Source organism: Leucoraja erinacea, chromosome 20 (genome assembly GCF_028641065.1).
Source record: "Leucoraja erinacea ecotype New England chromosome 20, Leri_hhj_1, whole genome shotgun sequence".
Classification (NCBI taxonomy): Eukaryota; Metazoa; Chordata; class Chondrichthyes; order Rajiformes; family Rajidae; genus Leucoraja; species Leucoraja erinaceus.
The window spans coordinates 23896049-23911765 of NC_073396.1; the positions used below are offsets into that span (position 1 = coordinate 23896049).

General features: G+C 46.4%; 1 protein-coding gene across 2 annotated transcripts in view; it reads right to left on the reverse strand.

The window, feature by feature from the left end:
• The window catches only part of caskin1 (CASK interacting protein 1), a 379139-nt gene that overhangs the window by 91051 nt on the left and 272371 nt on the right, over positions 1 to 15717 (reverse strand). For both annotated transcript variants that reach the window (XM_055651672.1, XM_055651671.1), the window contains exons 7-9: positions 3619 to 3727; positions 2872 to 2980; positions 1453 to 1547 (exon numbers count right to left, since the gene is read on the reverse strand). In XM_055651672.1, coding sequence (XP_055507647.1) covers positions 1453 to 1547; positions 2872 to 2980; positions 3619 to 3727 — 313 coding nt within the window. The remainder of the gene's footprint in view (positions 1 to 1452; positions 1548 to 2871; positions 2981 to 3618; positions 3728 to 15717) is intronic.

The window sequence follows — 15717 nt, forward strand, 5'->3', positions numbered from 1 at the left end:
AGTGATTCTTTCAGGTGAGTGGAGGACATCGATAGTTATTGCTGACGATGGCTCGCCTACAGCTCCACCTGCTGTATTCCTGGGGTATTGACAGGAAGAACCACAGCTTAATTGATTAGTAATAAGGAACTGCAGACGCTGGTTTATACCGAGCATTCACACAAAGTGCTAGAGTAACTCAGCAGGTCAAACAGCATCTCTGGAGAAAAAGAATGGGTGATGTTTCAGATTGGAACCTTTCTTCAGCCTTTTTCTCCAGCTCCTGCCTGACCTGCTGAGTTACTCCAGCACTTTGTGTCTATCTTTGGATTAATTGATTAGTTAAGAGATACAGAATGGAAACTGTCCCTTCTGCCCACCTAGTCCACGCCGACCATCAATCACCCGTTCATGCTAGTTCTATGTTATCCCACTTTCTCATTTACGCATCAAACTCCACACAGACAGCACCCGAGGATGGGAATGAACCTGGTTCCCTGGCGCTGGTGAGGCACAAGCCCTACCAACTTTACTTTACCGAGTCCGCACCAACCTATCAGTAACCTACACACTAGGGACAATTTACAATGTTACTGGTCAATTAACCCACAAACCTGTACATCTTAGGAATGTGGGAGGAAACTGGAGAAAACCCATGTGGTCACGGGAAAAACGTACAAACTCCGTACAGACGGCACCTGTTCTCAGGATCAAATCTGGCCTCAACATCTGATTCCCTATGGCAACTACTGCTTGGACTCTCAAGATAGAAGCAACCAGCTCCAAGGGAAGGGATTTGGATATGGAGGAGGTTTCACAATGTAATCCTACCACTGGTGCCTTTCCTGCAACTCACTGGCCAAGGTCTATGTGCTTAGTAGGATGTCTGGGTGAAAGATTGTCGTGAAGGTCACTACCAGGGTAGAAAAGATTGTGCAGGAACAAAGATGTTGGTTTATACCAAAGATAGACACAAAGTGCTGGAGTAACTTAGCGGGTCAGGCTGCATCTTTAGAGAAAAAGGATGGGTGGCTCAGACTCAGAGAAGATTGTGCATTGCCAAACAGATGTCACCTTCTATTAAGCCCTGGAGTATTTAGACATTACTTTAGACTTTAGAGATACAGCGCAGAAATTGGTCCCTCCTGCCAACTGAATTCATGCTGACCAGTGATTGCTGTACATTGGTTCTAACCTCCACACTAGAGGCAATGTACAGAAGCCAATTAACCTACAAGCCTGTCCATCTTTGGAATGTGGAAGGAAACGGGAGCACACAGAGAAAACCCACGCGGTAATTGGAAGAACGTGCAAACTCCGTACAGACAGCACCAGTAGTCAGCATCGGACCCGGGTCTCTGACGCTGTAAGGCAGCAACTCTACTGCTGCACCAGCATGCCTCCCCAATGGAGTTGCCATTGTAATCACAGTTATCGAGTGTTTTATGAAAGAATGCAAAATCTTCCACCTACTGTAATAATGTCTCCTATCTTCACGTTAAGGCTGGTCAGGTCATAGTTGTTACAGTAGTCCTTCACCGCCCTGACCTGCAGGGCAGCTGAGGCATCTGCAAGGACCGAAAGAGGAGCCATTATGATCGGGAGGCAACTGAGGGCATCTGCTCAGTCTTAGTATGGAAACAGGCTCTTCAGCCCACCGAGGCTCTGCCAATTATAGGTACCCATTTACCCTACACAAATCCCATTTTTTTTAGAGAGTTAAGATTTTAAACAATCCCTTTGGCTCACCGAGCCAGTGCTGGTCATAAGTACCAATTTACACTGATCCTACACATCCGTTTTATTTATTATTTATAGAGAGATACAATATGGAAACAGGCCCTTTGGCCCGCCAAGTCCATGCTAACCATCATTTGCATTAATCTAATCCAACGTCATTCTTTACAAATTGTTATCCTTCCAGATTCTACCATTAACATATTTCTCATGTAATCAACTCCACCAGATTCTTCCACCCGCCTACAAATTGGGAGCAATTTGTAAGCCAATTAATCTGCTGATTTGCACCCTTTTCGGATGTGAGGGGAAAAGGAATACAGAGGAAACTCATGTGGTCACAGGGAAGAAAGAGTCATAGTCATATGGTAAGGAAACAGGTCCTTCGGCCCAACTCGTACATGCCGACCAAGGTGCACCATTTACACTAGTCCCACCTGCTAGCATTTGGCACTTATCCCTCGAAGTCTTTCTTATCCATGTACATTGCCATGAGCGTGCAAACTCCACACAGACAGCACCCGAGGTCAAGATTGAACCTGGGTAACTGGAGCTGTGAGGCAGCAGCTCTTTCAGCAGTAGTCATACAGCGTGGTAACAGGCACTTCGGCCCAACTTGCCCACACCAACCAACATCCCCCATCTACACTGGTCCCACGTGCCTGCATTCGGCCCATATCCTTCTAAACCTGGTCTATCCAAGTGTTTCATGCTTGTCTAGGAAAACGCAGCAGAGAACAAAGTGTCTTTAGACATTACCTAGTGTAGAAACAGGCCCTTCGGCCAACTGAGCATGCCAACCAGCGATCACTCGTACACTAGCACTATCTTTCACACTAGGGACAATTTATAGAAGCCGATTCACCTACAAACCTGCACGCCTTTGGAGTGTGGGAGGAAACCGGCGCACCCATAGAAAACCCATGGGGTCACAAGAAGAACTTCCAAACTCTGTACAGCCAGCACTCATGGTCAAGATCGAACCTGTGTCACTGACGCTGTGTTGCAGCAACTCTATTGCTGCGCCACCATGCCGCCCCTTTGCCTTCTCCAAAGCATCTCCATGTCCCTTCACCACCACCTCTCCAGACAGAGCCTACCCTCTTTATTCCCCCATCTCCCCGGCTGCTCCCAGCTTTCTTTGCTTAAACGAACCTCTGAGCATTTGCTTGATTTCTTTGCTTGCTTGTGTTGCTGTGAATTGGTGTACAATGTCCAGGGCTGTCTGGTTGTAGGTGTTCTTGATATGTGCGTTAACTCCACTCTAAAAGAAAAGAAATACTGGTATATATCATTTACACAGTGCCAACCTGCGTACGCGGACCGGGGATGTGCTTGCCGCGGACCAACGACGGAGGACTCGCTCGCCATAGTCAGAGGCCCGGCTCACCCACCGCAGACTGTGAACTCAGCCCTGAGACAACAGTGTCGACGGGACCCGCACCTCCCAGTGCGAGGTGGGACCCGAGAGCAAGGTGGACCTTTGAAAACAATGCGGGGACCTGGGGGGGGAGGGGGCACCGAGAACAGAGGGAGACTCGGTTGGAAGGGGGGGGGGGGGCAGTGGTCTTGCTGCCAGATAGGAATCAGTTCAGTTAATTGTCATGTGTATCGAAGTACAGTGAAAAGCTTTTTGTTGCGTGCTATCCAGTCAGCAAATTGGATAAAGGTTCTGGAACCAAAAGTGCCGGAAAACCAGTGGAGGGCTTGTGTTAGACCATGGCAGAGGAATAGAACTATGCCATTCTGCCCATCGATTCCGTGACTGAGTATAGCTACAAAGAGGGGGACGTATTTCTGCTGGGTTGTGCAATTGCAACCTGTTACAGGCCTGGTCAACCTACAGCAGACTGCTGCCAAGTGATCCGTATCGCCCACTGGTATTCTCACGAGGGATCTTACTTCCAACAGCAAGCGAACCACATCAGTCTTCCCACACAGTGCAGCTTCGTGAAGCGCTGTTCCTGCTTTTGTCTGGCGGTTTATATCAATTCCGGCCTGCAACAGGAGTCTGTGGGAGGATGAAAAACAAACACAGTTAGCGTCAAACAGCACACACACTGGTCCTTTAGCCACTCAATGCCACGCTGCACATCAACCTCCCATTCATACCAATTCTTCACTTCCACGCCTCATTTCACTCGCATTGACACCCTCCCTACGCACTAGGAGCAAACAGTGGCCTTTTAACCGACAAACCTGCACATTTTTGGGATGTGGGAGGAAAGCGGAGTACCCGGAGGAAGCCCATTGAATCTGTGCCAACCATCGATTACCAGTACGCACTAGTTCTATGTTATCACACTTTTGCATCCTATCCCTACACACTAGGGGCAATTTACTGTGGCCAATGAACCTACAAGCCCGCACGTCTTTGGGATGTGGCAGGAAACCTGAGCACCCAGAGGAAACCCACGCAGTCTCAGGGAGAACGTGCAAACTCCACACAAACAGCACCAGAGCTTGGGATTCAACCTGGGCTTTTGGCACCTTAAGGCTGCACCAGCAAGTGAATGTGTATTTAAGAATATAAGTGGCAGCATGAACGCACTGCGGTAGAGTTGCTGCCTTACAGCACCAGAGACCCGGGTTCGATCCTGACTACGGATGTTGTCTGTACAGAGTTTGTACGTTTTCCCTGTGACCGCATGGGTTTTCTTCGGGAGCTCCGGTTTCCTCCCACATTCCAAAGACGTACATAGGCTTCAGTTAATTGGCTTCTGTGAATTTTAAATCGTCCCTAGTGTCTAGAGTGGAAGTAGTGTACGGGGATCGCTGGTCGGTGCAGACTCAGTGGGCCGAAGTGGCAATTTCTGCGCTGTATCACTAATGTCTAAAGTCTAAAGTCCTGCTCCCTCAGAATTTTATTTCTAAAATGTCAGCCTCTAACTCGATTAACAAAAAGATTTGCACAGCATTTTAAAAAAGTGAAGTGCATCTACGCTGAAAGCTGTAAAGATTTTCTTGCTGAGTTCAGGGAAGAGGGAAGATTATCACTCTACAGCAAATCATTTCCACCTGCTCTACACTGTGTAAACCTTCCAAGGAAATCATTTGAGATCAAATTAAATCATGAAAACAAGTTGAGGCCAGATTGTTAATAGCTGGGAGGAAAGTAATGATTGACCTTCGCTGACAGTGTTATAGAGTAATGGAGTCTTGCAGCACGTAAACAGGCCATTCGGCCCAGCACGACCATGCCAACCAAGTTCATAAATTCATAAATTGTTGTTGCAAAATTAGGCCATTTGACCCATTATGTCCACTCCGCCATTCAATCGTAGCTGATCTATCTTTCCGTCTTAAACCCATTCTCCTGCCTTCTTCCCATAACCCCTGACACCCGTACTAATCAAGAATCTGTCATTCTGCGCCATAAAAATACCCAATGACGGCCTCCGCAGCTGTCTGTGGCAATGAATTCCACAGATACACCACCCTCTGACTAAATATGTTCCTCCTCATCTCCATTGTAAAGGCACGTTCTTTTATTCTGAGGCTTTGGCCTCTGGTCCTAGACTCTCCCACAAGGGGAAACATCCTCCCCACATCCACTCTATCCAGGCCTTTCACTATTTGGTAGGTTTCAATGAGGTTCCTCCCTTCATCCTTCTAAACTCCAGCGAGTACAGGCCCAGTGCCGTCAATCGCTCATCATATGTTAACCCAATCATTCCTGGGATTAGGTTGCCCTAAGCTGATCCCATTTGACCCTTTTGGGCCCATGTCCCTCTAAACCTTTCATATCCATGTACCTGTCCAACTGTCTTTTAAATGCTGTTATAGTACCTGCCTCAACTACCTCCTCATTCCATATACCCAGCACCCTCTGTGAAAAAGTTACCCCGCAAGGGACATGCCAGTGATGGCTGGTTGGTGCGGACTCGGTGGGCTGAAGGGCCTGTTTCCATACTGTACCTCGAAAGTTCAAAGGCCTCTGGCCAACCGGGTCCATGGCAACCATCAATCACCCGGTCACACTTGTTCTAAGTTATTCTACTTTCACATCTACCTACTAACACATTAAGGATAATTTTACAGTGGCCAATTAAATAATTAACAAGCATGGCTTTGAGATGTGGTAGGAAACCGGAGCACCTGGAGGAAACCTTTTTTTGTTCTAGACTACAGCACCAAGACAGTGTTGTCTATTATTTTACTACAGTTTTGTGCGCTGTCTCTAGAGGGCAATATAACCCAGTGTTTTAAGGAGAGCCTTGGATGCTCTGGCAGATACAGTACGCACAACTACAGAATGTGATGACACATGTGTGGCAGGAGTTAGAGATTTATTATTGCAGGAGTCTGGTTAATACATAGATCACTCACAACCTGCTCTTGTCATATTATCTGCAGACCATTTTGAATAACTATGATAATCTCACTACATGCACCAACGTGTAGAGCTCTGCTCACCCATAAATTAAGTCTCACACACACACACACACACACGCTCGCACGCACACACACGCACACGCACGCATGCACACACACACATGCACACGCACACACACATTAAGTGAATATATTTAGTTTAGTGTGTAATTCAGTTTAGAGATACAGAGTGGAAACAGGCCCTTCAGCCCACTGAGTCCACGCTGACCAACGGTCAACTGTACGCTAGTTCTATCCTACACACTAGGGGTGATTTACAGAAGCCAATTAACCTACAAACCTGCACGTCTTTGGAATGTGGGAGGAAACCGGAGCACCCGGAGAAAACAGACATGGTCACAGGAAGAACGTACAAACTCTACACAGACAGCACCCGGTGTCAGGATCAAACCCTGGGTCTCTGGCGCTGTAAGGCAGCAACTCTACCGCTGTGTCACTGTGCCGGTACCCAGATGTGGCGTCGAAGGACGAGAAGCCGAAGCAAAGAAGTGGAAGCCAACTAACCGAATGGAAACGAAGAACCAAATAACCGAAAGCGTATGAAGCTGAAAAACAAACTAACCAAAAGGGCGGGATGCCTAAAAGCCAACTAAGCGAAAGGCCACGTCACATAGAAGCCAACACTGAAAGGCTGCTGTGCCAAAAAGCCAAATAACGGACATGGCGCCGCCGGGGGGCGGGATTTGTCAGCGATTGGTCCAGACCACCGCGTCCATCACATCACTGGCCGGGGAGACGGGAGGGTGGAGGTCATTTTCCCCACACAAGACCGCCCTGGGCTGGAGGGTGACTGGGCACTCTGAACCCGAGCACCTAGTTGTAAGCGGCCGAAGGAGCGCATCCCTCGGTACAGCCCCCACTCGCCCACGGCTACCCTCCGCCTCGTCTCCCCCGTTCGGCCAGTGATGTGATGGGCTTTGGGACGGCAGTGGACACACACACACACACGGGGCCGGGTGGAGCAGAGTTGGGGACAATGCCTGGCAATCGCGGCACAGACAAGTCACTGTCAAAGATCATAGAGCAGATTCACGTCTGACTCGACTAATGTGGAGCGGCTATGGAAGTTGGGAAAACTGGCACTGATAGCGGTCCATGTTAAAGATCAGCACCTACCAACAATGAAGCTGGGGGGCAGTGTTAGCTGTGAGGAGGATGCTAGGAGGCTGCAAGGTGACTTGGATAGGCTGGGTGAGTGGGCAAATGCATGGCAGATGCAGTATAATGTGGATAAATGTGAGGTTATTCACTTTGGTGGCAAAAAGAGGAAAGTAGACTATTGTCTAATTGGTGGCCGATTAGGAAAAGGGGAGATGCAACGAGACTTGGGTGTCATGGTACACCAGTCATTAAAAGTAGGCATGCGGGTGCAGCAGGCAGTAAAGAAAGCGAATGGTATGTTAGCATTCATAGCAAAAGGATTTGAGTATAGGAGTAGGGAGGTTCTACTGCAATTGTACAGGGTCTTGGTGAGACCACACCTGGAGTATTGCGTACAGTTTTGGTCTCCAAATCTGAGGAAAGACATTCTTGCCATAGAGGGAGTGCAGAGAAGGTTCACCAGACTTCCTGGGATGTCAGGACTTTCATATGAAGAAAGACTGGATAGACTCGGCTTGTACTCGCTACAATTTAGAAGATTGAGGGGGGATCTTATAGAAACTTACAAAATTCTTAAGGGGTTGGACAGGCTAGATGCAGGAGGATTGTTCCCAATGTTGGGGAAGTCCAGAACAAGGGGTCACAGTTTAAGGATAAGGGGGAAATCCTTTAGGACCGAGATGAGAAAACCATTTTTCACACAGAGAGTGGTGAATCTCTGGAATTCTCTGCCACAGAAGGTAGTTGAGGCCAGTTCATTGGCTATATTTAAGAGGGAGTTAGATGTGGCCCTTGTGGCTAAAGGGATCAGGGGGTATGGAGAGAAGGCAGGTACAGGATACTGAGTTGGATGATCAGCCATGATCATATTGAATGGCGGTGCAGACTCGAAGGGCCGAATGGCCTACTCCTGCACCTATTTTCTATGTTTCTATGTTTCTATGAAGGCACTATGAAACCAGCTGCCGCAAGCCCTTCCCACAGGACGGGATCGGCATTAAAACTCAAAAAAGCGTTACATTGATTTTAAAACAAAAATGTTACATGTATAAATAATTCTTACATTCAGGAACTTGGTTAATTAAGTGGTGGGATTATTTCCCTGTCCTAACTATGCCTTTGCTTTAGCCAGTGGTTCCATCCGTTCCATCCCTCCCTCGCAAAGATCTGAGATTCCATTAAGAGCGCACTTGGTTGAATACATGAAGCCGATGAAATGAGACACCTGTCACACCAAAGATAGACACAAAAAGCTGGAGTGACTGAGTGGGACAGGCAGCATCTCTGGAGAGAAGGAATGGGTGGCGTTTCTGGTCGAGACCCTTAAGACTCAGTATTCAGGTCTGAAGAATGGTCTCGACCCGAAACGTCACCCATTCCTGCTCTCCAGAGGTGCTGCCTTTTCCGCTGAGTTACTCCAGCTCCTTGTGTCTATCTTCGGTTAAAACAGATTACAGATTATCTGGTGTTTTGTGCGTGGGAGCTTGTTGTGTGCGTTACGCACGCAACCAAACGGTATTACTGTGTTTAAGCAATAAATAAAATGTGCTTCTTGTTGTCAAGGTGGGGAGGGGTGGGAAGTGGGAGGAGATAAAATTGTTTGTTGTCATGCACTCTTGTCATCGACCCGCCAGGGAATTTGTGGCCCCCCCACATGTTTTATAAGCGATTTACTATGGCTGCCAATGACTCAAGCCGTCTGTCACCGCGGCTGGGGAGGGGGGGGGGTTGAATCATCCGGTGTGGGTGTCGGGGGGTGAATCACACCGTGTGTGGGTCAGGGTCGGGGGGTGAATCACCCTGGTGTGGGGGTTGGGGTCCGGTGGCGGTGCATCGCGGTCGGTGACTTTGGGTGGGCAGAGGGACCAGACTGTCCCCAACTGCTAGACCCGGCCCCGTGTGTGTGTGTGTGTGTGTGTGTGTGTGTGTGTGCGCTGCTGACCCACAGCCCATCATAGTGCGGCCACACGGGGAAGACGAGGCAGAGGGCGGCCATGGCCGTGGGAGAGTTGGGGCTGTCCCGAGGGATGCGCTCCTTCGGCCGTTTACTACTTGGTGCTCGGGTTCAGATTGCCCAGTCACCCTCCAGCCCAGAGCGGTCTTGTGTGGGGAAATTGACCCCCACCCTCCCATCTCCCCCGGCCAGTGATGTGAAGGACGCGGGGATCTGGACCAATCGATGACGTCCCACCCCGCCCCCCGGCGACCGTCATGTCTGTTATTTGGCTTTTCGGCACAGCGGCCTTTCAGTGAGTTGGCTTTTATGCAACGCGGCCTTTCAGTGAGTTGGCTTCTATGCTTAGTTTCCATTCAGTTATTTGGCTTCCACTTCTTTGCTTCGGCTTCTCGTCCATCGACGCCACGTCCGCACATGACTGTGCCGCACAAGTTGATGGGACCGCTGCAGATAAACACAATGGCCAGCACGGACATGGTGGGCTGAAGGGCCTGCTTTCTGTGCCGTGAGATGACTATGACATCTGTGGCTGTAAAGAGCTTTTGGATGATGTGGGGATATAAAATTGACTGGATATAAAACCTCCTCTCTCTCGACAGCTTCCATGGGGGAGTTCGGCAAACTGAATTTTACACCATGTTGAAGATAATTAATACATTTCTATCAGAAGTTGCCTTGACCCAAAAGGAAAAAAAGAAGAATCTTAATTGGACATTGGCCAGAATACTGAAGCTAGTCGCCATGGAAACACACCATTGTGTGCCACTGTAACAGTGACTGTGCTTTAATATCTATTTAACAAATGTACAACATATCCCACACTCTGCGGACAATGTTTGCTTGGGAGGAAGGTGGGAGAGGTGGAGAGAGGAACTCTTCCATTGTCTGTGAGTGGGGGGAGGAGTACAGTAGGTAAAGATTTCATGGAACAAATTGAAGAGTGTGCTATCGGTTGCTCTACTCCAAGAGTCAGGTCAAGAGTCAAAGGTGTTTTATTGTCGTATATCCCAGAAACAACAATGAAATTCTCACTTGCAGCAACACAACAGAATACGTAAACATAGCATGATGACTGGATATTATTAACTATGGTGGCAGTCAATGAATGAAAATCTCTGTTTTGTTTTAGTTTAGTTTATTTCAGAGATACAGTGTGGAAACAGGCCCTTCAGCCCACCGTGTCCGCGCTGACTAATGATATATTATAATAATTATATTATTATAAATTATAATAAATAATACAATAATAATAATAATAATAATAATAATACATTATTATAAATAATAAAAAAATAATATTATAATTATAATAATAGTACACTAGTTCTATCCTACACACTAGGGACAATTTACAGAAGTCAATTAACCTACAAACCTGCACGTCTTTGGAATTTGGGAGAAAACCGGAGCACCCGGAGAAAACGCATGTGGTTACAGGGAGAACGTACAGACTCCTTACAGACAGCACCGGTAGTCAGGATCAAACTCGGGTCTCTGGCGCTGTAAGGCAGCAGCTCTACCGCTGCGCCACTATTCCACCCTGTTATTCAATTCAAGGCCATATGTAAAAGGCACGGTGCATTTTAAATAATTATATTTGACCCTTTCCTTGTGATTTGCTTGAAGTTTCTGAGGCACCTTTGAAATTTCTTTGTTCAAAAATATGTCCTTGGAAATAAAGGAAAAGAAAGAAAGGACTCGCATTTCCACTGTACTCCTCATGACAATGAATGAAAGAGCACTTTGTAGCCATAAATATACTTTGAAAAGTAGGCACCGTGGTCATGTTGGAAATGGAGTCATACAGCACAAAGCAGGCTGTTCAGCCCATTGATTTGATGCCAACCATTATAAATCTGATTAATGAATCCAATTCATTAGTCCAATTAATCTCATCAATTAATTCCCCCCCCCCCAGGTGGAAATGTCCAACACTAGAGGGCATAGGTATATGGTGAGGGGAGGAAAGTTGAAAGAGAAGTGTGTGGCAAGTGTTTTTACTCAGAGAGTGGTGGAGGTAGATTATGACAGTGGTGTTTAAGAGGCTTTTGGATGGGCACATGGAAGTGCAGGGGACAGAGGGATATGGTTCACGAACAAGCAAATGAGATCAGTTTAACTTGGCATCAAGTTTGAAGGCAATGTGCGGGGCAAGCTTATTACATGAAGAGTGGTGAGGGCCAGTGGTGGAGATGTGGGTAGATACGATCGTGGTGTTTAAGAGGCATTTAGATAGGCAGGGTATAGAGGGATATGGAACATCAAAGGTAGAGGGGAGACCTAATAGAGGTTTCTATAATTATGAGAAGCAGAGATAGGGTGGACTGTCGGATCCTTTCTCCCAAGGTGAAGATGACAAAGACTTGAGGGCCTAGCTTTAAGCTGAGAGGGGGAAAGTTTAATGGAGATTTGCGGGCAAGTTTTTCACTCGGAGAGTGAATGTGGAGCGTGCTGCCAGGGCTGGTGGAGGAGGCAGATACGATTGTGGCGTTTAAGAAGCTTTTAGAGAGACACATGGAAGTGCCGGGAATAGAAGGATATGGATCATGTATAAGCAGATGAAATAAATTTAACTTGGCATCATGTTGAGTACAAGCATCTTGGGCAAAGGGCCCGTTCCTGTGCTGTGCTGTTCTTTAATCCTATTTTATTGTCCCAACATTCCTATCAACCATCCCTGCATTCCACCACCTCATCCATACATGGGGACAATGTAAGTGAGCAATTAACCTTGAAACAAGCTTGTCCTTGGAATTTGGGGGGAAACTTAGGAAATCCAAATCCAGTCAAACAGAGTACGTGCAAACTCCACACAGGCAGCACCCAAGGTCAGAATTGAACCATGGAGCTATGGGACAGAAGGTTCACTAAATATTTACTGGGAAAGTTCAACTTTGAGTGAACTGTGCTGAAAATATCCCCAATGTTTTCACATTACAAAACGCTGATGCCTGGGTTTTTTCCACTGTGATGTGTAGAGATACACTTTATAATGGGTTATCTGTAACACAGGAAGCTAGGTTAATGGATCCAGGAATTGCCAGTCTAATATGAACATCCTCTCTATATTTCAGCACCGAGACATACACTGTCTGTCATTCTTTGTGAAAGTAATGTTTTATAAAACCGTTGTAATGGAGTAATTAACATTTTTTGAAGAATGAGGAACTATATTACCATCCGGAAAAAAACAAGGGACTGTCGATGCTGGTATATAAAGAAAGACACAAAGATCTGGAGTAACTCAGCGGGTCAAGCAGCAGCACTGGAGAACATGATTAGGTGACGTTTTGACTGGGACCATTCTTAAGTGTATTTTAGTTTAGTTTAGTTTAGTTTAGTTTAGAGATACAGGTCCTTTGGCCCATCGAGTCTGCACCGACTAGCGATCCCCGTACACCAGCATTATCCTACACACTAAGGACACACTAACTCCGTACAGAAAGCACCCATAGTCAGGATTGAACGCGGGTCTCTGGCGCTGTAAGGCAGCAACTCTACTGCTGCGCCACTGTGTCGCCCCACACGGCCTGACCTCTCTTCATGTGTAAACTCTTTCATCCCAATCAACCACGCAAGAACTGGCTCAATGCAAGTTTATTCTTCTGTAAGTATGGAAATCAACTTAATATGCGTTTCTTAAACTGCAGACTTACTCTGACAATGTAAAATTACATTAAAACTACCCTACTATTCTCAATATCCCTTGCAATAAAAGGCAACATTTCATGAAAGAACACAAAATGTTGGAGTAACTCAACGGATCGGGCTGTGTCTCTGGAGAACTTATGTGTCGTTTCGGGTCGGGACCCTTCTTCAGACTGATGAAAGGTCCCACCCTGAATCAACTTTGTGATTGGGTGGCTGTTGTTAGAGCACACCTGGACATATCTAAGGGGAATGTAAAATAGGTTTAGAAGGAGTATTCTCTTTTTCTCTTATGAACGTATTCTACAGATCATCCCCTCTTCTCCTTCCCCACCATTCAGACCCTTCAGTCAGGAGAAATGTCCTGACATGAAAGTTCACCTATCCATATTCTCCTGAGATACCGACCCATCTGCTGAGTTACTCTGGCACAATGTGTATTTAAAAAAATTAAAACATTCAGTCTATCAATTTAAAGATATATGCATATTTACTAAAATGCTTAATTAAAATCTCAACTGGATTAGTCAGACAAGTACCATAAATATAAGAGGAGGTCATAAGTTAGGGCTAAGTGGTGGCAGGGTGTCTCAATGGTAGAGTTGCTGCCTTATAGTCCCAGAGATCCGGGTTCGATCCTGACAATGGGTGCTGTCTGTACAGAGTTTGTACGTCCTCCCAGTGACCCTGTCAGTTTTCCCTGGGTGCTCCGGTTCCCTCCCACATTCCAAAGATGCATAGGATTGTAGGTTACTTTGGCTTCAGTAAAAATTGTAAATTGTAAATTGGCGCCAGTGCGTTGGATAGTGCTGGTGTACGAGATGAGCGCTGGTCGGCGTGGACTCAGTGGACTTAAGGGCCTGTTTCTGTGCTGTATCTCTAAACTAAACTAAAGTAAACTGCAACAGCCAAAGAACGCGGTTTGTTCCCACTACCAGGGCAATTGAGGTTTGGCCATAAATGCTGGCCTTAATTTCTACTGGCAAAGATCACATCCTGAACATGAATAAGTAATGCAAGCACTTAGTGCTCTTTCAGGAAAAGTGTACTCCCACTTACTGAGGCGGGCCAAAAGATCCGCAATTAAGGGAAAGGATGGAGAATATTGTACATTTTAAATCAAGCAATGTTTAGTCTAGTTTAGAGATAAAGCATGAAAACTTAGAAAAACCTTAGTCCCACTGTGTCCACGCCGACCTCGTACACTAGCACTACCCTACACACTTTACAATTTACAATTTACAGCAGCCAATTAACCTACAAACCTGTACGTCTTTGGAGTGAGGGAGGAAACTGGACCACCTGGAGAAAAGCACGTGGTCACAGGGAGAACGTACACACTCTGTACAGAAAGCACCCGAGGTCAGGGTCGCACCCGGGTCTCCGGCACTGTAAAGCAGCAACTCTACCACTGCGCCACTGTGCCATCCCAAAAAACACTTGGACAGGCACATAGATAGGAATAGTTTGGAGGGAAATGGGCCAAATGCAGGCAAATTGGACGAGCTTAGATGGGGCATCTTGGTCGGCATGGACCAGTTGGACCGAAGGGCCTGATTCTGTGCTGTACGACTCTATCACCCTGTCTGGACTCCGAGGTGAGAATTGAACCCATCGCCTTTTGACTCCGAGGCAAGAATGCACTCTTCCAACATTAAGCTAGGATATTCATTGTACAGTGATTTGTTTTCGATGAGAAGAAAGGAAATAAAACAATAAGGATTGGTGACTTGAGGCTGACTCAAAACATCTGGATACTTAAATAGCAGACAATGCTGACAATACTCCCATTGAGAGAGAAATTAAAAAAAAGACTTTCAGCAGCTGTTACCGCTTCGAGCCTGGAGGGGTTACTCTGTAATCAACTATTGCTAGTTACAATATAAAATAAAACAGCAGCAACTTCTGGATGTACTTCTGTTGGCTGTGGCTCAGTGGAAATCTCTCCCGCCTGACCTACCATCGACCTTGTCGGAGTCCCTCGGCCTATCTTTGATCAGACTTATCTTGATGTTATCTTGCACGAAACATTACTCAAGTTATCATGTATCTGTACACTGTGGACCGTTTGATTGAAATCTCGTATTGTCTTTCTGCTGACTGTTTAGCACCCAACAAAAGCTTTACTGTAACTTGGTGCACGTGACAATAAATTAAACTTAAAAACTCAGAAAATACTGGATTTAATCTTGCACTAAATGTTATTCCCTTTATCCTGCATCTGTACACTGTGGAAGACTCGATTGTAATCATGTATAGTTTTTTTCACCTACTGGATTGCATGCAACATTTCTTGATTAGTATGGGTATACTGAGGAACAGGACTGAACTTTGGTGCCTTCCCTCACAGTGGGAAACATTGATTCCACTGTGGGAGGATATTTTTTATGTTAAATTCTAAAGTGTTGTGTTAATCTTATTTGTGTGCTGCATGGTAACTCAAATTTCACTGCACCAATTGGTGTATGTGACAATAAATGTCCTTTATCCTTTGTGTCAAAGGTTACGGGAGAAGGCAGGAGAATGTGGTTGAGAGGGAAAGATAGATCAGCTAAGATTGAGCTTTTAAGCTCCAGAGATACAGTATGGAAACAGGCCCTCCGGCCCACCGAGTCCACGCCACCTAGCGATCACCCCATACACTACACACTAGTCAATAATGAAGAACGTTTCTCTGATTACAAATTAGACCACAGAAATAAAATCAATGTAGATATCAGGAACTGCAGATACTGCTTTACAAAAGACCCCACAGAGAGCTGGAGTAACTCAGCAGGTAAGGGGGGGAGGGGGTTGTAGGCTACTTACCTGAAATTGGAGAACTAAAGGGCCTGTCCCACTCGGGCGTCATTTGCGCGTCATTTACGCGACATAATTTACGTGCCACAACGCACGACGCG